This window comes from Acanthochromis polyacanthus, chromosome 16, assembly GCF_021347895.1.
Source record: "Acanthochromis polyacanthus isolate Apoly-LR-REF ecotype Palm Island chromosome 16, KAUST_Apoly_ChrSc, whole genome shotgun sequence".
In the NCBI taxonomy this organism is placed as follows: Eukaryota; Metazoa; Chordata; class Actinopteri; family Pomacentridae; genus Acanthochromis; species Acanthochromis polyacanthus.
In genome coordinates, this window is record NC_067128.1 from 11,981,910 (window position 1) to 12,009,429 (window position 27,520).

General features: G+C 42.8%; 1 protein-coding gene and 1 long non-coding RNA gene across 7 annotated transcripts in view; both read left to right on the forward strand.

Annotated features, from left to right (window-relative positions):
- Nucleotides 1–27,520, forward strand: part of LOC127537670 (uncharacterized) — a 122,116-nt gene that overhangs the window by 76,217 nt on the left and 18,379 nt on the right. The window lies entirely within an intron of this gene.
- On the forward strand, nucleotides 895–27,351 carry kidins220b (kinase D-interacting substrate 220b). 6 transcript variants are annotated; one of them, XM_051960580.1, is made up of 30 exons: nucleotides 895–1,093; nucleotides 5,003–5,161; nucleotides 5,904–6,002; nucleotides 6,210–6,308; nucleotides 6,586–6,684; nucleotides 6,780–6,881; nucleotides 7,814–7,912; nucleotides 8,449–8,646; nucleotides 8,767–8,865; nucleotides 9,280–9,378; nucleotides 10,081–10,179; nucleotides 11,042–11,219; nucleotides 11,760–11,924; nucleotides 12,000–12,179; nucleotides 12,293–12,458; nucleotides 12,545–12,696; nucleotides 12,785–13,074; nucleotides 13,907–14,047; nucleotides 14,379–14,616; nucleotides 15,123–15,211; nucleotides 16,331–16,475; nucleotides 16,562–16,724; nucleotides 16,807–16,985; nucleotides 17,327–17,562; nucleotides 18,074–18,193; nucleotides 19,496–19,525; nucleotides 21,724–21,861; nucleotides 21,995–22,093; nucleotides 22,277–22,507; nucleotides 24,000–27,351. In XM_051960580.1, exons 2-30 carry the CDS (start codon nucleotides 5,030–5,032, stop codon nucleotides 25,197–25,199), a joined length of 5,265 nt encoding a protein of 1,754 aa, XP_051816540.1. In that variant the 5' UTR covers nucleotides 895–1,093; nucleotides 5,003–5,029; the 3' UTR covers nucleotides 25,200–27,351. The 6 variants fall into 6 exon arrangements, with proteins under 6 accessions (XP_051816540.1, XP_051816539.1, XP_051816538.1 ...); XM_051960579.1 differs by having other exon boundaries at nucleotides 5,006–5,161; nucleotides 15,120–15,211; XM_051960578.1 differs by having other exon boundaries at nucleotides 896–1,093; nucleotides 15,120–15,211.

Sequence of the window (27,520 nt, forward strand, 5' to 3'; positions counted from 1 at the left end):
AATCCATAATTATTTATTATGGAAACAATAATTTCTCAATAATGGATATCATTAAAATGTCAACTAAATAACTGTCAGAAATTATTAACAACCATCTTCTAATTAGCAAAACAATAATAAAACGACCTTATTCAAAAATTGTTTTAATTGTGCTCTTTTTATTAAATTGAGATAATCATGAAAGATATTTCTTTTTTGGCAATATATCAAATTTTATATGGAATATAATAAATTGTATCTGTGTACAAGAACCTCTCAAGGAAGTGTGTTAATTCCAGATCCCATGACCTGCTCCAGGTGATGTCATTTCCTCCTGAACAAAAGACTGGCAAGACTCCAAGGTTTTAAGAGTTATTTATTGTAAAGTAGTGTGTGAGTCAAGTGTGAATTTATTGCATCTCAACAGGTTTACTGCAGTATCTTTAGAAATAACTTTCAATTTCAATTTTCCTCAGCTGCATATTGAAAATCAACATGGCTGCATATAACCAAACACCACATGGCGTTTCAAAGAAAGATTTTTCTGAATATTATATATACAATTGAGGAAACTTAAATGAAATAAAATAAAAATAAATACAAATGTATGCAAGATATATCCCATGCTCTTCGAAAATCCCTCAATTATATATTGACCATATTTTAAAAGAATAAAAGACATTGTTCGTAAACGGTGCGGGTGCTTTATCCTACTGTAGTGTAAGCTACAGATTAACCCTAGGTGAAGTGAGAACAAAGCAATGCGTAAGAGCATGATCGAAATTAAATAAATGTTGTATGGATAGCACAGAATAATCGTGGAGCAACAGCCCCTTAAAGGTGGAGAGACTATTTTGTTTTCCGGAAGTTGCTATTGCTGTGCTCTTATTGTGGCGACTTTAGCGGAAGTGCGGTGTCGCTGCGTCAGACTTGAATCCCAGCTCGGTTGTTGTTCTGATCAAGATGGCTGCTGTTGTTCTGGATGGAGACTGAGCTCAGGCTGTCATCCCGACACAGGCCGAAGAAACGCACCGAACCCGCCCAGCAAACAACACTCGAACCCGAACGGACCCGAAACCGAACCGCTTAAACCCGTTTTAATTCTCTTCTGAAGGTAAATACGTTTCTCTTCCTTTCGTTTTCACCGTCAGCATCCTTTGCTCTCATCGATTAATATTTGATTGACACTTGTCGCTGCGCTACTGGATCGGGAAAAAAAATCACGGTACCGCTTATATGTTTGATTTTTGTGTGTTTATGGAGGGTAGAACTATAAGTGTGATTATTAATAATTCAATTTAATGTTGTCTTGTGTTGTGTTCGTCGCTGCAGGCGGTAAATGAGTGAATCTGTGCGATGGCATGAAGGTTATTGAGGTTACTGCAGCGACATAACGCCATTAATAACATAACTGCACAGTTACAGTTAATACAGGATCAAACCAGATGGGCTTGTTTTAGTAAATTAATTAATTAACGACCCACTGGGCGTCGCCTTATTCTGCTATGAACCCCAATGGAACGTTTCTATTTAACCAACTAATAAAATAATATAAAAAATATTGGAATTATTATTATTAAACTGACATTATTGTTTATATATATATATGTATATATTTAACAATTCAATATTAAGAAAATCACTGCAGCAGTTCCACATTATGCCATTTACACATTGTGTAAATATATTGTGTTATTTAAAAATACAATAATAATCTATCGTGTTTTTCTCCATTGACACCTCTCACTTCATTTCCAGTGTTTTATTGGGAGACAATAAACTGAACAGCTACAAATCAGGGCGAGACTAATGAGATAACAAGAAGATAAAAAGCTGACGTGCAGTAAAACTGACAATAAATGTATATGTACGTAAACATGTACTGTCATATGAATGCCAAAATAAACCTGATGACACATTGGTTGATTTCCAATTTATTAAAGGGCAAAAATAATGACAAAAAATAATAATTTTTTAAATTACTACAGTGTATGCACACACTTGCACAGCCTGTTCAAGCAGCTGATACATTAAGATTAGCCTTCGACCAAGATGGAAACATACTCACTATTCAAAACTGACCACAATCAGAAGGTGTCGGCCGAAGAATCAGATACAACTTCTCCCCTTATTAATCCCTAGTACACAGTCCACACAGTAATTAGACACATATTTATACAAATACATCGTCAATTGTAGTTTTGTTTCATCTTATGTTTACTATGCAATATTTTACTTTTCTCAGTTGTCTGGCATGGCATGTTTTTCATTAATTTTCACTATTTTTGCCCTCGGTATGCACTCATAGCATCCAGACAAGACACAAGATGGCTTTACGTTACAAACATATTGTGACAGTTTTCTTTTCTGCATTGTGGAAGATTATCTAAGATCTTAGGCGGTAGCAAAGGAAAATCATCAGAGACAAAATGAAAAGAATTTAGAATTATGTATATAAAACTATATTCTGATGTTATTCCATTTCCATCTGTTAGACTATACAATGACACATCATAATCTGGTCTTCCTCTGTTACTACTGCATTTTTCCCCTTGCATAAGGACACCACTTATGTGCAATAACTGTTCAACCTCATCCTCATGCAAATAGTCTTCTTATATAAAAAAAGCAAAAAAAAACTGCATATGTAATGTTCCCTGCATTTTTGCATTAGTAGTTCTTGCTGTGGATAGAGTGCTGCTCCTCAGCCATGGAGCTCGCATGACCTGCAGCCCAGATGTTGTTGTTTTTGGTAGTTCTCATGACATCCGTGTCTCTAGTAGGATACCAGGTCAGCTGAAGACCACCATGGAGGCAAAACAAGTTCATGTGAAGCAGTTTCTTCTGTTTCGGTTGTTTGTTTTGAACTCTCTAGGAGAGTGTGGCTCATTAGCTGTGTAGCTGTGGTCGCTAACATTACGACAGATTAAATGGAGTTGTATCTGTGGCTTTAGGACTAAAATGAGTCTGTGTTTGCAGCCTTGAAACAATGGAAGTCCTGAACCAATTAAAGAAACTTTGAATTAGCAAAATGCCTTCGACTGAAAATCTGATTTTGTAGATAGAAAATTTTCCAGCTGATACCACATGATTGCAACACTTTAGCATCCTCACAACCCTACAGGTCCTCTGTGCATAGATTAGACCCTATAATGCTGAAATGGGACGTTCTGGTACTGTTAGTGCTGTCGGTCCAGTTTGCTGCTGCTCTCTATCTCTTGTGCGCTGATCTTTATATATTTTACCTTTGACTTTTTGCAGCAGATTGTGTGCTCTCTCCTTCAGTCTGCTTTGCTTATTTTTATCCCTCGGCCCTTTGCAAGGAACCCTGCATGAAATTACTGAGTCGTTTAGTGATAATTAGAGGCGCTGACACTGATCTGAGAAAGGCATACATGTGGTGAACACGCGTTAAGTTCACAAGCAGCAGAAGTGATTCGGTAACGTTGCTGCAGTTTGGTGGAGTTTCATGTGCAGCTCAGAGGAAATCTTAAACTCACATTCATGTCCGTTCATTTCTAAAAACTAGCTTTCCTTTACTTCTTTCTGCTTTTCAGACGTCCCTACACACCGTCTGTAATGCTCAGCCGCGTTCAGTCACACAACAGCTCTGACATGGAGGCTGTTGCCATGGCGACAGCATCACATGGAGTTGTGTTTAATGAAGAGTTTGCGGTTTAACTTGACAGCTTCCGTCATGACAGTAAAACCGGACACCGTCTCTGTCGCCTGTAGGTGCTTTGAAGTGGTATCAGTCGCCAGCAGCGTCTGCGCGCTGATCTAAGGTTGGATCAGGACTCCGTATCTGCTGGGACTGTAAAGGAAGCTGCTGCCGTGTTGAAGATCAGACTTCAGTCAGACTGTCTGGATCTGTGCCACATGCAGCCTGCAGCTCCTGATTTAACTCTGGGCAAAGTAAATGTCAAGTAGATATAAAGAGGCTCCACCTCACGTTCAGTCCTTCACTAAAAGCATATAAACATGTCCAGGTGTGAAAGCGTGAAGTCCTGTTAGCATCTCCTAAATGCTGCAGAGCTCATTACAAACAGCATTTTTAAAAGATGAAAGTTTATTTTAGTTTGTAGTAAATTACAGAAGCAACTGTGGATTTTCTGAAACACTGTTGCCACAAACTAGCGGATGCATGTTTTAGCTCTGAAAAGCTGGACACTTTTTTTTTATGAATTAGATCTTTAAATGGCCACATGGAGGCGCTGCTGATAAGACATGCTGAACACATCCAAGGCCATGGTTTGGCTTCTGTATCATGTGTAATAGTTGAGATTTTGAAGATTTATTCTGTCATATGTAATAAGATTCATTAAAGCACTACGTTGGTAAAATAGCAGATTTCCAAAAAGTGTGTCCAGCCTATAATCTACATGATCCAGACATTTTAGAGGTAAACCATGGTAAGTGTGGAATTTTACAACAAGAGAGTTTTATAATGGGCTAAATGATGTGGCTGCTCTGTCATTTTCAAATTTGAGAATCATTGTAGGACGGGGCAGCTGTGTGCCAAGATTCACCTTTTATGAGAGGTTTCTGAATTTCTGCACTCTCAAACTATCACTGTCACACACAGATTCAGAGGCAGTCATTAAAATAATGAATGTAGCAGATTACAACAGATAATTAATAAAAAAACGCAACATTTTCTGAATATGCCAAACATTTTAGAGGGGGATGGAATCATAGAATTTCACATTTAAGGATTTATTGCACCAGAAAAATCATCCATCCGCCATCCATCCCCAGCTAACTATCTATAATGTGGTGAATCCAGACATTTTCGAGATGTGAGCTTTTTTTTAAGTATGTGGAAGAGTACAAGAGTTTAGACATTCAGAACTGACCACATAGAGAGGTTGCTACCAGTTTTTAATCTCTGAAGCATTTTAGGATGGAGTACCTGTGCTTTGTGCTGCTTCTTGTCTCATAAATACAGGCTCCATCTGTGTGAACCAGTAAACACCAACAAAACATGAACTTTAGCGTTTAAAACACTGTTGTCTTCTGTCAGTAGGGGGCGCCGTGACACACCGCAGACATGGACACCACTACGTCCATCAAGATGACCACTCTGGCCATCCAGAACCTGTTCAGCTACGTGGAGGAGGAGAACCTGTCTGCTCTCAAAGCTCACCTGGACCGATTCAAGGAGGTGGACGGACGCAGCGACGTACGTAAATCACAGTCTAATTTTTAAAAAAACAAGATGGTTCATTTCGTCTGTCAGCAGAGGTTTCATTTTAAGTCAGTTCAGTTCAGAAGTCCATTTGAGTTTTGGTCATTTTAAGCAACTGCACACTTCTTGTTTGTATGAACTGAACCGCTGGACCTCATCAAAGAAAACATCAACATTTCAGTCCAACACTTTGTTCTATATTTTCATTAATAATTTGTTTTGAGGAGCAACTGAAAAAGTGCAGCTCACATTTAGAGTATTTTTCCATCATTATTGCTCTTTTATGTTCATTTTATTCTTCTTTGTTTCTTTGCCTATTTTTATTCATTCAATTTGCTTATTTTTCTGCATTTTCCTACATCTTCATCCTGTTTAAGTCTTTATCTGTATCACGTCTACAAAATAGCTCATCAAGTCAAATCAGTTTTATGTATTTGACAACATATTGTTAAGTGACATCCTCGATGTTTTTGGTTCTATGTTATGTTCTGCACAGATTTTCAGGTTTCTAATTTATTTTTTCCCTTTTAGTTTAACTTTTTAAGTTACCCTTTCTGAGTATTTGCATTTTTTATTTACCTTATGCTGCTTTTTGTTCAAGAAACAACACCTTTAACTTTCATCGTTTGCTCCATTTGTTTATGTGGTGCATTTGTGGGTGATTATTTTTGCATTTGGTGTGTTTGTGTCATCGTTCTATTTGTTTACATGTTGTGTTTGCTGTGTTTACATACAGAACGGTCAGACTCCTCTGATGCTGGCAGCGGAACAGGGCAGTCTGGAGATCGTCCAGGAGCTCATCAGGAGAGGAGCCAACGTAAACCTGGATGACGTGGTGAGCAAAACAAACGCACTCTCATGCTGTGTGTTTTAAGGTTTAATTCTGTCAGTGGTTCTGTTTTGATTCTAACTCTGGTGGAACAATTAAAGCTCCTCTCACCTTTCCTCTGCTCTCGACTTTTGGATGCTGTGGTTGCTAGGAGACAGGCAAGGTGAACCGCTCCTGTTTCCATGGTAACATGTTCTCTCTGTGTGTTGTCAGGACTGTTGGTCGGCTCTGATCTCTGCAGCTAAAGAAGGTCACGTGGACGTGGTGAAGGAGCTGCTGGAGAACAGCGCCTACATCGAGCACCGAGACATGGTGGGAGCTGCAAAGACTCATGGGAAATGTAGTAGGACCGGGCAGTTAGCACACATCGTATATGCATAACTTAAACAGCATGCTTCATGTTAACATAGAAGCAGCTGAAAGTGCTTCACAGACACACGGCATGAAAACAACATTCAAAAACAAATGCAGGACAAGATCAGTTCAGATTAATAAAAATGAGATATTTTCTGAGCAGTGGTGTAAACATTTCCTGTGTGTGATCGTAGCGGATGCAGTGACAGTGGTTGTGTTTGTGTTTGTGTCTCAGGGAGGATGGACGGCTCTGATGTGGGCGGCTTACAAAGGTCGTGTGGAGGTCACCACGCTGCTGCTGGAACATGGAGCTAACCCCAACACTACAGGACAGGTAACACACACACACACATGACTGTACATGCAGCGATGTATCCATTGTTGTAATTATTCCACTGAGCCATCATTCTCCTCTTGTCTCTCTGATAGCAATACAGCGTTTATCCCATCATCTGGGCTGCAGGCCGAGGACACTCCGACATCGTCAAGCTGCTGCTGCACAACGGAGCTAAAGTCAACTGCTCTGACAAGGTGAAGAGCTGAGAGCCTGAACAGCAACAGAAAATCGCTTAAAGCAACACAAAATAGCACAAAACTGCATTAAATGACAAGATTTAGAACAAAACAACACAAAAAGGCAGAAAACAGAACACAAAAGGACACAAACCACAGCACGGACAAACACAAAGTGACAGGACGTGACTGAAAACAACACAGAACAACAACAACAGCACATAACAACAGAAAACACAACATCCAGTGACACAAGATGTCACAAACCATGACACAACCCAGTGGAGAAACACACAGAACATGAGAGGAAACAACACAGAGCCGTACAGAATAACAGACTAGGTCAGAACGACACAGGATGACAAAAAACTGCTCAGAACAACACAAAAGAACACAGACTGACACAAAACACGGCACAAATTGATGCAGTTGTCTGAAAACAGTGTGGAACAGCACAGAACAGCAGTATCACTCGACAACACAAAAGGATTTAGAATCACACAAGACATTTCAAAATGTGACACAAAGCGGCAAAAAATGACACAAAATGTCATTAAATGTGTGAAAAAAAGACACCAAACTGTGTGATTTGTTGTTTGTGGTGTTTTATCTTTATTTTTGTGTCTCTTTGCACAATGTGTTGCTGTGCAGATGAGCAGCTCTCTGAAGAAAAGCAACCATGTTTGTGGTCAAACTGCAGTTTCAGGCTGAAGTCTTTCTCCCTGTGATGGATTACACAACATACGGAAAATTAATAAGAACAGTGGCAGGAAAACAGTTGTGAAAAGTGTCCTTCAAACATGATGGTCCAATGAAACACTCAGTTCTTGCCTTTTAAACAGAATTTAAAGCTGCTCAACTGCAACATTCACATCACTTATACTGTTGTTTAAATGGAAAACTCAACAGTCGTGTTGTAAGTCTTTCCCCTGTGTGTGTTTCTACAACAGTACGGCACCACTCCTCTGATCTGGGCGTCCAGGAAAGGACACTTCGACTGTGTGATGCACCTGCTGGAGAACGGAGCCGACGTCGACCAGGAGGGGGCGGTAAGACCACACATACATGCAGCTGCAAATATCAGCACTGTTTACCACTGTACTGTAGTATTTGTATTAGAACCTGTAGATCCAACTTTAATATCAGCAGATAAGAAATTACTGATACATCACAAGAGAACAGAAGCTCCATACAGATGTAACTTCACATATTTGTGGCTAAAAAGCTGCTAATAAGCCTGAGAGCAGTCAACAAACTGGGGTGCACTAAATGAAAGCTTATATTCACTCTTTTTAAATAAAATATGAATAAATGCACATAGCTAATAGCATGTCTGTTTAGAAAACTACTTCAAATAAATGCAGATTTTACCCTTTTCGCCTCATGTTGAGTTTAGAGAGTCTTCTTTAACGTTAAGTCATTTGAAGGTTGACCAGGAAATGTCAGACTAGATCTTATTTTTGAGTGACACAAATAAACAAACAATTAAATTCTGTGTAACTGTAGTTAAAAAGAGAATAAGCAAGATACTGCAAACGCTAATTCAGGCTGTGTTAAACCCCCGTGTGTCTCTCTCTGCCCTCAGAACTCAATGACGGCTCTGATCGTAGCAGTTAAAGGCGGCTACACCGAAGTGGTGAAGGAGCTGCTGAAGAGAAACCCAAACGTCAACATGACCGACAAAGACGGAAACACGGCTCTGATGATCGCCGCCAAGGAGGGATACACCGAGATCGTGCAGGACCTGCTGGACGCAGGAACGTACGTCAACATCCCAGACCGGGTGAGACAGCGTCCTTCATCACACAACATCAGATTTTTTATTTTCAATGATGTTCACAAAAACAGCAAGTGAACGTCAGTTTAGACACAGAGACACTAAAGTGCGTCCTGTGTGTTACAGAGCGGCGACACGGTGCTGATCGGAGCGGTGAGGGGCGGACATGTAGAGATCGTCAGAGCTCTGCTGCACAAATACGCCGACATCGACATCAGAGGACAGGTGAGTGTTAATATGAACGATTTAGAGCTCATTTAGACTGTTTAACACTGGAAAACTGCACTTAACTGGATGTAGTAAGATGAGATGTTTTCAGTGCCTTGATCCACTTCAGCCATGTGGAGAACTTGGTAACTTTTGAAAAGTGGTGTGTAAAAAATGTATCATTAGTAGACTAGAATGAAAGAAAAATGAAGTATAAAAGAACTTCTTTCTGGAGCTCCAGGTAAATTTCAGACCCCACATAAATAAAATAAAGTTTTAGAAAACGTAATTGACCAAATCTACTTGTAGTCAGAGAGGATGTCATTGTGTCAGTATCAGCTGTCACTGCAGGTGCAACACAATTGTGTTACTGCAGTACTTTACTCCGTTATCGTTGTTATCAGTGCTGACGTCTCACTCTGCTAATTCCAGGAGAACAAGACGGCTCTGTACTGGGCCGTGGAGAAAGGAAACGCCACCATGGTGAGGGACATCCTGCAGTGTAACCCCGACACTGAGACCTGCACCAAGGTGAGACCTCAACACATCTGGCGGGTGTCACTGTCAGCATCTGCACTGCTCAGGTCACCAAAAAGGAAGCAGAAAAACGTATCAGAAAGTGGTGATTCAGCTTGAAACATCTTTAACTTCAGTTACTGAAGAAGCTGGGTTTATAGTCAGATTGTTGTTTTTCTTTTCCACACTGCTAGATTTTTCTACCTGAAATGATGAAACTTCACTAAATGTTTAAACTTAACAAAATTTCCCTTAAAAAAATCTAATTCAGATTGACATCAGAAACTGCAACAGAAGCTGATGTTTTTACGTCAACAAAATCTAAACTGTAAATTTAAGTAAAATAACAATGAAAATGTGAGTACATAACGATGAGTGAGTGATGCTGATCTTGTTGAACCTGTCTAAAATTGCAACGGTCGCAGTAGCACCAGAAGACCTCGTCACTACATGTAGTTTGCTCTGAAACCTTTGATGATGATGGCAGGTTGTGTTTCAGTAGCTAGTACAGTCTGGTTCTGACACAGACCTCCAGGGAAAGGTGAACAGGAGTTTTTGTTGTTTTTACCAGGGGAGGTTTTGCAGCGCACAGGTACAATTTTGAACTCATGAGCTACTTAAAACTGCAGATAACTTTGCTCCAGAGCAGACTGTGTGAACCAATCAGGACCAAGTGTGTGCGATAAAGGAGCAGTGATGCTGTTATTGCCTCCCCAGGATGGAGAGACTCCTCTGATCAAAGCCACCAAGATGAGGAACATCGAGATCGTGGAGCTGCTGCTGGACAAAGGAGCTAAAGTGTCGGCTGTCGACAAGGTGAGAACTTCAAACGACCTACTAATGTTACCTACCTTTTAAAATAGAAGCAGGTTTAAAACTGTAGAGAATGTTTGGTGAATAAATTAGCTGCTTTTCAGTCTGTAGCTACGATAAAATGATCAAACTGAACTAAATTAAACTGAATTCAAGGCACAAGCTGTCATCATTAGGCTGCACTTAGTATTAATGTTTCCACACATTTTCTGTTCATCAGCTAATTAATTGATTGATTGATCATTTCATCTTTTTATGCAATAGAAGCCACAGCGTCACTGCAACTTTCCTGAAAATTCCAAAGGAAATTTACGAAAGAAAACGCTGTCATTTATCAAGAAGCATCAGATGGTTTGCAACTCAAAAATATGTTTTTGCACAAATGTGACAAAAATCTCCCCATTTTGGAGCTAAAAGTAGAAAATATTTGGTGCATTTGTGAGAAAATAATTCAAGCCATTGCTAAGAATAACCAATTAATTATTACAACTCTCAACAAAACGAATCATTTTGAATCCATCCAGTCATGACATCATCATGAAATATGAGTAGAAGCAGCGTTCATGTCGTTTAACAAGAAGTAACTGTGCTGTATTTTGTCTCTGCTGGGTTTTTTTGTTTTATTTTTATCAATCTTTTATCATTTGTAAAGTATAAAGGTCAGATGGGTCAGATTATGTTTGTCGTGGTTTTAAAAACCTCTAATTTCACTTGCCATCTGTGCCAAAAAATATTAATTTGCTTTGAAATATGACAAATATTTTGTGACAGAACCTAAACTGGCATCGGGTCCTCGGTTACTGCAGCATACAGGCAGGGATTCACCTTCTGTCTGTCCTCCTCAGCTCTCATGTTGTCTTTCCAGAAAGGAGACACTCCCCTCCACATCGCCATCAGGGGTCGGAGTCGCCGCCTGGCCGAGCTCCTCCTCAGGAACCCCAAAGATGGCCGCCTGCTCTACCGACCCAACAAGGCCGGAGAGACGCCGTACAACATCGACTGCAGCCACCAGAAGAGCATCCTCACACAGATCTTCGGAGCTCGTATGTTCTCTGAAACTTTCATAATTAGTTGGGCTGAGTAACTTCCCTCTACATGACCTCAGGTGTTGCGTGAGGAAATGAGGAAACTGACAATTAAAGGAGAGGTGGAGGGTTTGCAAAGTGCTCGAGATGGATTAAAATATTCTTTTAACGGGTGACAAGACAGGAAACAGCAGAAAAGATGTGGTTTGTCCACCAATAACAAGAACTAAGTTAGTTTGCTAGTCGTGATACCCAGTGTCAGGATGACTCTTCTGACATTCATAGCGGGGTTCAATACATGATTTAACTTCTGCCAATGAGCAAACAACAAAGCCATGAATATATGCAGAAAAATAGACAATTAACATATAAACATTTCACGAAAGCCAAATTCAGTTTAAGAAAATCTGACAATTCTCTCTGTTTTTACAGCATCTGACTCTGATAAATGGTGCAATTTTGGCAACCTTTTAAAGACAACGTACCTTTTTAGCCCACTTTTAAGGTTCAGAGGGGTAAATACATAGCTGTAACCACTGCTGTGTCTCCATCCTGCAGGTCATCTGTCCCCCACAGAGACCGACGGAGACATGCTGGGTTACGATCTGTACAGCTCTGCTCTGGCCGACATCCTGAGCGAGCCCACCATGCAGCCTCCCATCTGTGTGGGTCTGTACGCTCAGTGGGGCAGCGGCAAGTCCTTCCTGCTCAAGAAGCTGGAGGGTGAGTCCACGTACAGTCACACGGAGAGCGTACATCTCGCGAACATGCATTAAAGCTTGTTCTCACCCTCCTCAGATGAGATGAAGACGTTTGCAGGGCAGCAGATCGAGCCGCTGTTTCAGTTCTCCTGGCTCGTCGTCTTTCTGTCTCTGCTCCTCTGCTGCTCCGTTGCCGTCGTCCTCGGCTTCACCGTCGACCCCAAGCTGGCCATGGCCGTCTCCCTCAGCCTGCTGGCTCTGCTTTACCTCTTCTTTGGTGAGACCGGCGGTGTTCCATCTGTTGCTGTTCAGAAAGTCTGGTCCTCTTTCTTTCTCTAGAGTTGTGTGTTTTGCAGCTGTGTTGTATAAATATACTTGCGTACTCTGCAGTGGTGGTGTACTTTGGCGGCCGTCGGGAGGGCGACAGCTGGACCTGGGCGTGGCTGCTCAGCACCCGTCTGGCCCGTCACATCGGGTACCTGGAGCTGCTGCTGAAGCTGATGTTCGTGAACCCGCCGGAGCTGCCGGAGCAGAGCACCAGAGCTCTGCCTGTCAGGTAACACTGCAGCCACTCAGCTGATCTGCCAGTCATCGCATCATTGCTGGATGTGATGTCACGCTGATGTCATGCGTCTCCTGCAGGTTCCTGTTCACAGACTACAACCGTCTGTCCAGCGTCGGAGGAGAGACGTCGATGGCAGAGATGATCGCGACGCTGTCCGACGCCTGCGAGAGAGAGTTTGGCTTCCTCGCCACACGTCTGTTCAGAGTGTTTAAGACCGAGGAGACGCAAGGTGACACTCGCTGCAGCTTCTTCTGTCTTTGTCAGAACCCTTATGGCGCTCTCACCTGAGCTAACCATAGCACTTCTTCTGCTCTCAGGTAAGAGGAAGTGGAAGAAGACGTGCTGCGTGCCGTCCTTCATCCTATTCGTCTTGGTGCTGGCCTGTCTCATCACCGGCATGGCGCTGCTGGCCGTCTTCAGGGTGGACAGCGAGAACCGCACGGTGAACGCGGTGCTGATCGCAATCGGCAGCGTGGTGGGTCTGGCCCTGCTGCTGAACTGCAGGACGTGGTGGCAGGTGACCGACTCAGTACTGAACTCACAGAGGAAACGGCTGCACAGCGCCGCCAACAGGATGCACAAACTGAAGAGCGAAGGCTTCATGAAGGTGAGGACGAGTTGAAAAGAGCATTCTGCTGTTTGACTGTGACCTGCTGCAGGAAGTAACAGCAGAAGAGGTGCTGGTAGAGTGTTAATAGCAGCTTAGTATCCGAAATCCAGCATTATATTCTCCACTTGCTTCACATTTATGGATCAACATTAAAAACCTGTAACCATACAACATCTTCAAACCTTTAGCTTCAGCAGATGACGCACAGATTCAAAGAGCTTTCTGGCCCTCGAGCTCACAACAAATTTTAGTTAAATTCTGCATGACTTTCTGCTAAATGAGCTGTTTAACCCTTTAACACCCAAGTGTCATACAGGCGGCCTGGATTTGTTTAAAACTTGTTGTAAAAGAGTCAAAAATCTATTGCTTTTTACCCTTTTTTTTCAGAACAACCTAAGCTTTCAATATCTGACATAAACTATGTGTTTAGACAATGTAACAATAGTTTACAGTGGAAAAAACAAAAAACTGACTTGGATTTTTCAGGGTTTTTGTAAAGGACGTCATTGCACGTGGTTCCTTTGACACACTGGTATACCCCGTAAAGTGCATCATCTCTTCTTTCAAGAACCGTTTGAATTTTCTCTGTAGCACAAACAGTTGAAGAATTACGGTACTTTAAAAAGTATGCATAAAATGGGAGCGGCACCGCTCTCGTGGGATTTAAAGGGTTGAAGTAGAGTTTGAAGTGAAAACTCCTGGTTATCAATCTGATCCATCAGTGATACTCATCTTGGATCATTGTGAAGTGTTCGGGGTAACCTGTTGTTTGGATATTAATGCCGCAGCCTGTTACTGATCTCTGCATGTGTGGGCTTTCATCCTGCAGGTGCTGAAACACGAGGTGGAGCTGATGGCGAGGATGGCGAAGACCATCGACGGCTTCACGCAGCATCAGACCAGGCTGGCAGTCGTCATCGACGGGCTGGACTCCTGCGAACAAGACAAAGTCCTGCAGATGCTCGACACGGTGAGGAGACGCACACACCAGGCCTCAGAACAGAATCATTAAGACATTCTGATCATTTCTAACATACAGATATATTACAGTTAATTAGAAGAAGCTGTGAAATCGAAGGTCTTCACTGTCTGTAATTTTGTTATTTTACTCGTGATGCTATGGATCTATCACCATCAAGACATTTTTATTCTGGTTTCGAGGGTTTATGTGACAGCTGCTGTTCCTTCAGCTCAGTCTTCATGACTTATTGCAATTTGATGGAGATTTTCATTTGAAAGGAACCAGCTGCAGGATCAGACTGAAGGCAGCTGCTGTCATTTGGGTGTTTTTCCTGCTGCAGGTGCGGGTTTTATTTTCCAAAGGCCCCTTCATCTCCATCTTTGCCAGCGACCCCCACATCATCATCAAAGCCATCAACCAGAACCTGAACAGCGTCCTCAGAGACTCCAACATCAACGGACACGACTACATGAGGAACATCGTCCACCTGCCCGTCTTCCTCAACAGCAGAGGACTCTCTAGTGCCAGGAAGATGTGTGCCGCTGCACCTGCTAACGGAGACACCGCCAACACTGAAGGTAACCATGACGACACATATGATAATACGAACGCTCTGTTAGAGGCAAGATAATTATATGATGTAAGAGAAGAGAGGCACATCACTGTGATACCTCTGACTGTGTTAGTTGTTGTGATATAATAAATAATTTAAGGCATTATTGTCCTTTGTTGCTTTCTGTAAAACTGTAAAGGGTAATTATGATTTATTTCAGCAACGCAAAAGAGTGCAAGACTGTTCAAAACAATAAAATATGATACAAAATTCTAATGCAGTAAATGATTTAAAAGACACTAAAGCAGTGACTCGGTGGGACTAAAGGCTCTAAAATGTCTCTGAAAACCTGGACTGAATAATTATGGAGCAGTTATTTGAAATCTGAAGGCAAAAGACAAAAAGTTTGACAACTTTAAATCAAATTACATGAAAGTTCAGTACATAAAAGCTGCAAACTCAAGGAGCAGAGAGCAGAGATATTTGCACCGTGAACTGACGTAAACCAAATGTTTGTGTCTCTCACAGCAGGTTGGCATGAAGAGCTGGACAGGAAACTGTCTCAGCACAGTTTGGGAGAATTAACCAAGTTTGGCAGCAAGACGGCGCTGAACCGCCGGGTGAGACTGTGTGTGTGTGTGTGTGTGTGTGTGTGTGTGTGTGTGTGTGTGTGTGTGTGTGTGTGTGTGTGTGTGTGTGTGTGTGTGTGTGTGTGTGTGTGTGTGTGTGTGTGTGTGTACTTGTTTCTGCTATTCCGGTGGGGACTTTGACCTGACTATTTGCTATAAAGGTGGGGACTTGTCTTACGGTGGGGACCTAAAATGAGGTCCCCACGGGTGGCAACACCGTTTTCTTGGCCATATTGTTGTTAATAAAAAATGTAAAAGTGCAAAAACATTTGTTTAGGGTTAGGCATTGATTTGGTGATGGTTAAGGTTAGGGTTAGGGTAAGGGTTAGGAGTTAGATATGAATGGGAGTCAATGGTAAGTCCCCACCGGTATAGAAAAACAAACGTGTGTGTGTGTGTGTGTGTGTGTGTGTGTGTGTGTGTGTGTGTGTGTGTGTGTACAGCCATTATTGTGTTGGACCGTGTGAGAACAGAGAACTGTGTCCATCCAGTCCTCACTTTGGGACCTACCACTTTGTCTATTTGTAGTTTCAGATCTGTTTGTTTCTTTGTCGTTCTTTTTTTTCATTTATACCTTTTATCATTTCCTCCAGAAACATCCATAACACAGGAGAGCAGAGCTGCATAAATACATTGAACACAAAGTAAAAATGAAAATAATGTAGAATTACATGCATAATTTATAGATACATCTTTGTCGTTGTTTTGCCTCATCGTAGTCCAAAAATATGCTGAGGTGAATTCTAAATTTGCCCGTAGGTGTGAGTGCGAGTGTGATTGTTTGTCCTGTTTAGTTACGTTAAGTTATTTTCTTGTTTTTACTGTGAAGCACTTCGGTCCCCCGTTAGGCTGTTGTAAAGGGCTATAGAAATAAACTTTGATTGATTTAACATAGTTGCTTTGTGTCTTGTGTGAGTCTCATTGCCTTCATTTTGTGCTTGTTGAGTCTTTTTGTGTCTCTTTGCAGTCACTGGACTCTATTTGTACTGTTGTTTCTGTTCATATATCTTTGTAGTCGTTTGCTCCTCGTTGTCGTTGTGTTGTGTCTCGCCTCTTGGCCACCAGGCCATTCAGTGATCTGTTCATGTGACCCGTGTTGTGTCTGTGCAGGACACGTACCGGCGGCGTCAGGTGCAGCGCTCGGTGACTCGTCAGATGTCGTTCGACCTGACGAAGCTGATGGTGACGGAGGACTGGTTCAGTGACATCAGCCCGCAGACCATGAGGAGGCTGCTCAACATCGTCTCTGTCACAGGTGACCCGAGTCTTCAGCACCAGAACCTGCTCACACCTGGATCTGTGTTTGTAGTCGCAAATAAATCTGCTGCTTCCTGTGTCCAGGTCGTCTGCTGCGAGCCAATCAGATCAGCTTCAACTGGGACCGTCTGGCGTCATGGATCAACCTGACGGAGCAGTGGCCCTACAGGACGTCCTGGCTCATCTTGTACCTGGAGGAGACCGACGGAGTCCCGGACCAGGCCACGCTCAAGACCATCTATGAGAGGTCAGAGGTCACACCCTTCTTTGTTGTTGGCATCATGATTCTGTTGCAGAGCAGCAGCTGCTCAGTGTGTTTCGTCTCTCAGGGTGTCGAAGAACATCCCGACCACCAAAGACGTGGAGCCGCTGCTGGAGATCGACGGAGACGTTCGCAGCTTCGAGGTCTTCCTGTCGTCACGAACCCCCGTCCTGACGGCCAGAGACATCCGCACCTTCCTGCCCTGCACCGTCAACCTGGACCCCAAACTCAGAGAGATCATCGCAGGTAGTATCAATACTACTGCTTCTAATACTACCACAACTAATACTACCACAAATTACTGGGCATTATTCTGGATGTTATGAGTAATGCTACACCTGATACATTCTCTCTCTGTGCCTGATCCAGATGTTTCATTCTGTTTTTCTAACCAATCCACATGTTTTCTCTCTTTCCAAGTCAGACATTCTTTCTCTTTTAATCTGATCCAGATGTTCTCTTACTTGCTCTGGGATCCAGATCTTCTCTTTCTTTGTCCGTTGCAGATGTTCTCGCTTCTCACTTTTAGGCCCAGATATGCTGTGTTCCTCTTTCTGATCCATGTGTTCCCTCTCTGTCTGATCCAGATGTTCGTGCAGCCCGAGAACAGATGAATATGGGCGGGGTAACGTACCCGGCCCTCTCCTTGCAGGAGGCTCAGCCACGCCCCACCTCCGTCTACAGCCAGGTGTCGTCGACCTGCTCGCCCTCCGCCTCCTTCAGCGGGCCCTTCAACCAGCCACCGGGGGGCGTGGTCTCCCCTCAGCCTCACAGCAGCTACTACAGCGGCATGGCGGGCCCCCAGCACCCGTTCTACAACAGGGTGAGTACAGGCGTAGGTGTTAGCGGTGAATCCACAGCCTCTCTGCAACTCTGAGCGGCAGGTAACGCGGTGATGTCATCATGTCGTGTGATGGCGGTTTCTTGGTTCGGTCCCATTCATCTTCTGTGTTTGAGTCATTTTGTTTGGACTTGATTTGATTCCTGTGTTTTACGGTGAGTCTCTGCTGTTGCACACTCAGCTCTGAGCCCAACAGCGAGAAACGAGCTGCTTACTGATAATTATTGGGTGAGGTGGTGACTTAACGGAGAGATGAAGCATCTTTGCTCTTCATCATGTAAATGTCCTGCCAGACCAACAAAGTAAATGGAATTGGATAGCTGTCAGTTGTGTGTATTTAGAGACATTTAGTCTTGAACCAGCTGCAGTAAAATCCCTCAGTGATCCAGTAACGTGCGGCAGCAGTGGCTCACTTTTTGATTTGACTTTTTTTTTTTTTATGTTCAGTCGCTTCCATGATCATCATTTTGATTTTCTGCCCCCCTCCCCTCAGCCATATTTCCCCCACCACCTTTACCAGCTGCCACGTCCACTCGTGGCCTCCTTCCCACCACACTTCCATCCACGTCCGCCCACTAAAAGCTCCTTCAGCAGAGACGCCACCACCGCGCTCGTAAGTACGAAAACAGCTAAAACCTGAACACAGCGAGGACCAGTCAGATCATAATACTCGTTTCTCACTGTGTGTCTGTGAGACGACATAAATAATTCTAATTAATCCCATTAACCTGATCACAGGAAACAAATATTTGACATTACTGAACATCTTTTACCCCCAGTGAGCACTTTATTAGGAGCGGCACACTGACTCTGGATCCCTTTGCTATCACAAAAACTTTGCTCTAAGATTCTGCTCCATGTTCACATGATTCATTACATAATTTCTGCAGATTTGTCAGCTGTCGATCTCCTGACCAGCGGTACTTACACCCCCAGGGTACTGGTGCAGTAAGCAAAGAGTACAAAGAAAGATTATTTTAGGCCATCTGTGTGTTCAACTGGTGTTTCAAGCAGCACAGACCTGAACACAATCAGCCACAGAAGAACTGAATGAAGAAAATTTGAATGAAATCTGGTAATGAATTTGTTTGTACTTTCCAAAAAGTGGTCAGTTTGTTTCCCACAAATCTCTCATTAGCAGCTGCTGGAGAAAACTGAGGCTGACTGGATCACCGCAGTAAAAAGCAGGTGTTTCTACAAAGTGCTCGCTGAGTGTCTACTTACTGCTGCATTATAAACAGTTATTACAAACATGATAATTACAAGTTTGCATTTCATAGATTTACTCATTGTCCACTGCATTTTTTTGTTTGTTTGCACAAAAACACCAAATGAAATGTTCAGTGTTAAAAAACAATCACATTTGACACAGAGTCGATATTAGAGATTAATCTAACGATGATGTTCGTTATTTTTGCAATTCATTGAGATTATCGGAGTCAAAAATCAAAACTGTGAAAAATGTCCATGGTTTTTTTTTTGTCTGACTAAAACTGCCAAAACAGTTTTTCAACTTAAGTTAATAACTTTAATAAATTTTGTCGATTTTAATGAAATATTTTAGTTTAAAGTCAAACTTTAAGCTACACAGGTTTTCTTCCATTCTTTCATTTAAGGTAACGATTTCAGTTTAGTTTACTCATGAAGTGCATCTCCACCATCACCGCTTTTGGTTTCTGCCTTTCTTCTTCTGCTGTTGAGCGCTTTCCTCCACTCAGCTCCGTCTCTTCTTCTGTGGTGGCTGGGCGTGTAGCCTGGAAACGAATCAAACACTGAAGTGATTTTAGTTTCTTCTTCTGGTGTCCTGAAAACAGCCGCTGATGTTTGGTTGCGATCATTTCCGCTCTGTGTCCTGCCGGTCATCTGTGTTTTCCTGATGTTTTCATCCCTCGTCTGTCTGTCTGTCTGTCTGCAGTATAAGAGTTCATCTTTGAAAAGGAAGCAGGTATTGAACTTTCCCTAACACCACTCTCCTTCCGTGCCCGATCACACCTTCCTTCCTTCCTTCCTTCTTTCCTTCCTTTCACGCCAACCTGAAATGTCCACAGCAAACGTCTGCATTAGATTTCAGCTTTGTCGTGTTTTGAGTCGATCGTTGTGGTTCTGTCAGTTTTTAAATTTTATTTCTGTCGTTTAAACTTGCAGAGGTTCATCACATTATCTCGTCAAACTCTAAACAAGTATTTTCTTCCAAATAAAACCAGTTCAGCATTATAAAGGCAATGTAATGTAACGGTCTTTAGTGAACTGAATATCTGTGATTTTATAGTTTCAACACCTAAAAACTTATTTGTGATGAATATTTTTGAACTGATGGTGCACCACCTTTCTTTGTAGAAGTAGTTTTCTGTTTGACATGTTTTATTGCCAAATGCAGTGACCTTCAGACATTTTTAGTGCAGCTAAAGTGTCTGAATACTTTCTGGGGTCACTGTGTTTTATTGCAGCCAAATTCAGCCTTTAGTTTCTTGTGTCTTGTGCCACTGACAGACTGCTACGATAGTAGATTAAATACAAAATCATTATTTTAACATCTTGTCTGATGGAATAGACAGAAACATGTACCTTACTGTAGAAAAAGTTAGAGGCACGGAAGGTTTTCAGTAGAACAGTTCTCAAGTCTCTTTATGTCGACGCTTCGTGCAACAGAAATTTTAGAGGTCCAAGTTCAACCCGGAACATTTTGGCAGAACCCTGGTGTAGTCTGTTAGCATGCTAGCAGGGTTAGCCTAGAGATGCACTCATGTTTCAGCTCGCTATAAACGTGAAACAGCGACGGAGTGAGTCGGAGGTCAGCCAGATGCTGTGGACATGACGGGAAAGTGTTCTCACTACTACAACTCCCAGCATGCAGCCTGCCTGGAACAGCCTGTAGCTTCAGTATAGTAGCTGTTTGATCTGCTCAGCTGTGAAACTTCACACCCCAAACCTCACCTCCTCCTCTGCACTGTACAAATGATCTCAGCACTTTGCCCTGCAGTGAAAATGACGAAACGTGCATCTGAATAATTTGTAACAAACATCAGAAATGAGATGCCTTGCATATTAGCAGTTTGTACTCAGAAAAATAATAATATTACTATTAATTATTTAGACATTGATAACATAACACCCGCGTTTCTGATGTGATGCCTCCATTACAGGATTATAAACCATTTTTTTATTTTGTTAAGAACCAAATAGAACACTCTTTTTAAGTTCTCTGTTTTAGTTGAAGAAACATCTGATCAAAGAATCAGTTCAGAAGTCTGAACATCAATACTAATCAAAAATATATGTAAAAAAAAAAAGCTTTTCATAGCTTTGTGTGCAGAGTAGCATTTGTCACAAACAACACTTTGGTTTCTCGTGAAGCCAGTAAAGAAAATAAAGTAGAACGTCAGCAGAAAACTAATTGTAGAGATGAAAAGATAAATTAGGGAAACATATGGGCACATATATATATGGTTCGATTTTAAACACCAACACTGAGCTGGGAAGAATTTGGACGCTATTTACTTGCTAATAATAGATTTTAGATCCTCTGTGTAGAATAGAGCCTCATCACTAACTGAGTTCAACCTGACTTCTGTGTTGTAGCTCGGTTTCCATCCAGCTCACATGCTGGAAGCTACATTTTCAAACTTAAAACACTTTTCCACTGCAGGAACTTGTGGGCACACGATGGCTTGAACGTTCACTGAAACAAGCCCCGAATCAGCCCTTTCATAGGACTTTTTTTTTTTAAACAACAGATAGTAGTTACTGGCCTTAACTCCAGTTCTATGAGCACAAAGGAAACAGAACAATAAGGTTTTAATATATTCGCCTATATGGTGACTTTCATGTTGAAGAAAGTGTTGACAGAGAGGAGAAGACTGCTACTTGTTAAGGACATCACGAGGGCAAAAAAATGGTATTTGTTTTCTTCCTTGAGTTTAACCAATCAGCACTGAGCCCTGCACAGTAGTTTTTCAGGGTCGTTTAGAAGTACCTGCACTATCTCCCCGACAATGGCTCTGAAAAGGGTTCTACTGGGATGGTTCCAGTGCACTGAAATGCCCACACCTTCCTGCAGTGAAAAGGGGCTAATTAAAATTTGGATGTTTAAAAAAAATGCTCTGTGTTTTCCTGGAGATCAAAATCATTTGCTTTCGTGTTCAGGGCTCAGCCTCCGTCGTGTCAGGCACTCCCGCCATCCTCCTCAGCTCCATGACGACGGAGTCCGTCTGTGAGCGCGTGCGGCAGATCGAAGGCATCGACCAGAGCATGATGGGACAGTATACCGCCACCATCAGGAAGGTTTGTGACACGAATTCACACACTGGCCGAGTCCGCTGTAACACCAGATCTCTGTGTGGTTGTAAATTATCACGTGCAGCAACCAACACTGGAGGTTTGTCCTTTATGTTTGTTTTCTCCGTCTTGTTTTCAGGCAAACGTCAACGGCAGAGTTTTGTCTCAGTGTAACATCGACGAGCTGAAGAAGGAGATGAACATGAACTTTGGAGACTGGCAGCTCTTCAGAGCCACGGTCAGTCCACAGAAAGCAGATGACCGGATTTACACAACAGGACAAAACATGCTGGCATGCGATGAGCTGGTGCACCAACAGAACAAATGTCAAGCATTTAGTAAAGAACAACAAAGTGTCATCTGCATACTGATGCAGTTAAATTATCACGAGAAAGTGTAAACCGTCCTTTCTCTCCTGCAGGTTCTGGACATGCGTCACATCGAGAGCCAGGTGTTACACGAGGAAGTTGCCAGTGAGCAAGGCAGCGTTGTTGGCGGTCAAACTGAGGCAGGAAGGCGGGCGACGGCTCCGCCCCACGCTGGTGCTGCTAACACTGACGCTTCACCAATGTACAGTTTCAACCTGAGCTTTGAGGAGCTCAGCAACGTGGGTCTAGAGGAGGCGCCACGACATGGAAACATGCAGTGGATGGTAAATAGAGCAGGATGCGGGACGGATGAGCTCTGAGCTCACAGCACAAGTTTTTGTAAAAAGAAAACTGCTGTTTATTTGTATTTCTGGGACACCCATTTCATGATTCATTTAATAACATTATCTAAAGCTATCTTCTTGTTGAATCAGTGTGAGTTTCATTCACCTTCTGTCTAGGGATAGACCAATTATCAGCCTGACTGTTTGTCATGGACAATATTTTTTTTACCGATAACCCACATTGGTAGCCTAGCCGCGCTAGACAACCCACGGCAACGAATTTAATTCTCTGCCAGGGTGGGTCTAGTTACCCTCCATAAGGCTCGAGGCTGGATTCTCCTAAAACTGGTCGGACCAATCACCATGAAGTGTAGAGTCAGAAGGCGGGCGTAACGAAGTGACGACAGAGGCGTAACGATTCTGACAGAAACAACCGGCGCACAATAAACAGTTATCTTTCGACTCGACTTTGGCCACAGCCCTTAAAGATTTGAAGCTAAAATTCAACTTGAAAGATAAACAAAGGACGGCACTGAAGTGTTTCATTGAGAAGAAAGACGTATTTGGACTTATGCCAACGGGATCCTTAATCCTTAATATACCAGTTGGCTCCGCGGCTCCGCTGGTTGGGAAGCTAATGGGACTTAGCCACACAATCCGCCGGTGCTCTCGGAACTACGTCAGCCTATTTGTTGCGTTGATTGGTTGTATACCTACCCAATTACTGCAGAGGGATTTGATAGACAACCTTTTAGCCCGCCTCCCTCCCTGTCGAGCTTCCCTAGACCCTTGTGCCTTCAGAAACATGGGTATAGCATGGCTAGGCTACCACATTGGTGTTTTTAGCAGCTGATTATCAATAAATTACATGTGCTTGTTCAGGTTGGATGCATCCACCTCTCTCTGTCTGTCGTCACTCTGTGGTCTCAAAAATGTTTCTCAAGCAGAGACTATAAAAACTGAACAAGAAACACAAGCCGTTACCACAAACCAGGAAGTTAGCTTCTCTCACAGTGGCTATGGCTATGTTAGCAGCTAGCAGCTAAGTTAGAAGGCAGTAACAAATTACCCTGAAACAGAATCTGGAAAACAATTATTAATAATGCTTTAAGAAACCAACCTTAGTGTACGTTTAGTTTTACTGCAGGAGACAAACTGATCATTCCCAGTCGATCCAGAAAAAACTAATTTAATCAGATTTCTATTTCACATATTCATTTCTAGTCGCCCTTACTAATAAAGAAGTGAAGTTATAAATGACAGATTCTTTCCTATCTCATTCTATTAAAACATTACATTTAATCTATATCAAGTTTAGCTATTTGTTTGTCTGTCTTTCTTCATTACAATAATCGACATTGGCTCCAAAGAAATAAATTCAAAAACGTCTCGGTCGAGCCCTACTTCTGTGAAATATTTTTGTCCCATTTATAATCTGCAAGTAAAGGATGTACTTCTTTTGTTTCCCTGCTCTTCTATCCTCTGTCCACAGGGTGTTCCTCACCGCACCGCCAGCATGACCAGCCTGAACTCTCAGGAGTCCTCAAACGACATCTCCAAGCTGACAGACAAGCAGCAGGCCGAGTACCGCGACGCCTACCAGGAGTACATCGCCCAGATGGCCCAGCTGGAGATGGGCGGCGGCGTTGGAGAGAAACCCGTCCAGCCTCAGCCGGGACAGTTCATGACATCATCATCATCTGATGACAAGAGCAAGGACAGCACAGAGCCGGATGGACGCAAATTCTTCAACAAGAGGAGCGGCAGCAAGCCAGCTGCAGACAACGCCGAGTTCGCCTCCAACGGTGAAGCGCTGGACCCCATCACAGAGGAGGACGAAAAGGGTGACCACGGATCCTCCAAGTCCATGTTGACCCGCAAGACCTCGGCTGAAAGAGTTGGGCTCTTCCAGGGCGCTGCCGACCTGAAGCTGAAGGCTGGTGGAGGGCTGCGCTACCAGAAGCTGACCAGTGACGATGAGGAGTCTGAGGAGTCAGATCACGCCCCCCTGTTGAAAGACGGCAAGAAGGTGGTCGACCCCAAACTCCCCGGCGGCTCGCTGGCACTGAAGGGGAAGGACTACCTGTCAGACGCCATGCTGGACAAGAAGGACTCCTCAGACTCGGGGGTGCGGTCCAACGAGAGCTCACCCAACCACTCGCTGCAGGATGAGGAGGCGGACCTGTCACAGCTGGAGAGGGCCAACCTGATCGAGCTGGACGAGGAGAGCCTGGCCAGGAAGCGTGGCCTTCCCAGCAGCCTCAGCGGCCTCCAGGACCCAGCTGTGGCCCGGATGTCCATCTGCTCCGAGGACCAGTGCAGCCTCCTGGCCAGCAGCCCCGAGGAGAGCTGGACCTCGTCTAAGAGCTACAACCTGAACCGCACGCCGAGCAACGTCACCCTCAACAACAACACCAACGCCCAGCAGGGCAACCGCCCCCGCCAGCCAGCAGAGGGCTCCACCTCCTCCTCCAACCCAACCTCCTCCTCCTCCACCAGTGACGTCATCCTCTCCCCAAGCTCCGGGACCACCGGAACCACCACCACCACCACCACCAGGCCGGGGCCCAACAACGAGAACGTCCGAGTGGTTCACCTGAAGAGGGGGCTGAAACCTGGAGACCCACCGGAGATCTGCACCGTGTCCTCCGACACCGTTACCTTCGGCGAGGAGCGCGAGAGCATCCTGTGAGCTCACAAAGAAGATAAAGAGAGCACTGAGGGTCCACCAAGAGCTGCCCTCCAACCTCCTGGACCAACAAGAAGTGAAAACGAACAAGTCGCAAGAAGGTTTGTCTCAATGTGAGATTTAAAAAGTTGTGAAATTTAACAAACGAGGATGTACTGTTTGACATTGTGAGAAATCCTTTGATGAGTTGAACAAGCATTTGTTTGGCTAGAATTGAGATAATTTGGACTTTAAAACACTAAAAATGTCTCACTGTTGATACGGTGGCGTTAAAGAGGTGAAGAGCGGCTGCTGGTGGACTTGTAGTTTTCGTGTTTTGTATCATCAGTGGTGTTCCTGCATGCTCACAGCTGTAGTCAGTAGATGAACCTGAAGCTTCGTAGTGACGTAGAAACTCCAGTAGAGCTGCTGCTTGTTGTTAATGTGATGATGTGACGTGTCGCCTCCAAGTATCAACACTTTGGTATTGTTGTTTGTTCAGTAGATAATAACTGTCACAACTGGCACATTTAGACTTGTGTGCAGGTAAACAGAGTCCAAAAATCTGCTCTAAACTGAAGCTGCAAAGTTGAACTTCGGTCACCACCTGGTTGAACTTACTCATGTAGGTATGAGAAAAAAGTGGACACCAGCTCGACTTGAGATCTCAACCAGTGATACGACCTGTGTGTGGAAGCTGTGAAGGAATTTTAAGTTTCTGAGCAGTAGAACATGAGAGCATGGAAATCTACTGCAGTCTGCTGAGTTCAGTCTGATACAGGAAGCTTTACAGCCTTACAGAGATGCAAAAAAACATTGGAAACCAAGATCGCACTCAGAACATTCTGATCTTCAGGGGATTTTTAGTGTGATTCCAAATTAGGAAACGCATCAAACTGCACATCTGTCACATTCACTGAAACAATCTCAGTATGGAGTTGTGGCAGATAAATAAACAGTATTATTACAGTATTAAGTTGTTAGATTAGACAGCGTCTTGTTTCAGCAGCAAGGATAGCTCTGTTTACATGTCAGTAAGTGTTTTTTCTTTTTTACATTTTCATTGTGCCAGTAATCTTTGTTCCGCTTTTTAACAGAAGTGATAAAACAACACATTCGACATAACTCTCCGTTAAAACACTAAAATATTTCAACAGTAAACCAATAAAACCAGTTTCTCTGCTGGTTGTTTTCCTCTTTAAAATGACAGACAGCAGATACCAACAGTTCAGTTCAGTTTAAAAGCTGCTTTTTGTTTCTTTGTTTTAAAAAGATGCTACTTTTACAGATTCTCTTGATTAATGTGAAAAACAAACCTCTTTACCTTTGAAAAACGCTTGAAAGACGTCGTTTTCACAGAAGCGTCTGATTGAGCTGCGAGCAGAAAGCGATCGATCAGCTCTGAAACCGTCAGTGTTGACTCCGTTCACAGTGTTGGTGGGTTTACGGTTGTTTGTGGTGAGGATGTTTGTTTGGTTTACAGTGAAATGAACAAGTCAGTGGTTGTGTCTCAGCGTTGTGTGTTGTGACATGCTGCCGTTGACTCCATCAGAAAATCAACCATTTCAACTGATCGATCAAATGTTTCAGTCATTTTCTAGCAAATATTTGATGTTCCTGCTTCTCAAATATGACAATTTGCTTCTTTTCTTTGTTTTGCTTGAAAGAAAAAAGAATCTCCAAAAAAAAAAAAAACATAGAAAGAGGGCGGAAAATTCTGTATTTGCACTGTTTGTTTTTTTTCATTTTTATCATTATTGAGAGAAGACAACGAGGGACAAACAGACATTTAAAAACACTATTTTTTTATCCTTATTTAATTTAATTCCAGTCAAATTCAACAGAGGTTTTGTTGAAAAAGTGAAAAGAAAAACAATAACATACTTCAGCTCTGCAGATTTGCTTGAAATTTCAAAATAAAATCAAACATTTAATAAAAAGTGCAGAACAAATTTTCTTCAAATTAAAAGCCTCCATTTTATGTATTTTTTGATGTAAATTTGTGACGTGTTCATTTTTAAAGACATTTGTAGGTGATGCTGGATGTTTTGTTGTATCTGTTGTTTATCTCGGTGCTCTCCAATAGATTTAACATCTGTGACTCATCTGAAGATGAATTTAAGGGAAGCTGTCATCTAACTAAAGAATTAATAAAATCTGGATGTTAAATGTTAAAGCTGTGGTCTGAACTTATTATTTTTATTCATTTTTATTTCATTGATTTGTTTTTATTGCAGTGGTTAAGAGGAAGGTCATTAAAAATAAAAGCCCTGGGGCCTGTTTCACGAAGCAGGTTCAAGAAACTCTGAGTTTCATCCTCAACTCTGAGTTGATCTACTCTGAGA

Coding starts and splice junctions, on each gene's coding strand:
- kidins220b (XM_051960579.1), top strand. CDS start 5,030: ATGGACACCACTACGTCCATCAAGATGACCACTCTGGCCATCCAGAAC. Junction 9,379..10,080: donor ACACTGAGACCTGCACCAAG/GTGAGACCTCAA, acceptor TTGCCTCCCCAG/GATGGAGAGACTCCTCTGAT. Junction 11,220..11,759: donor CACACAGATCTTCGGAGCTC/GTATGTTCTCTG, acceptor TCCATCCTGCAG/GTCATCTGTCCCCCACAGAG.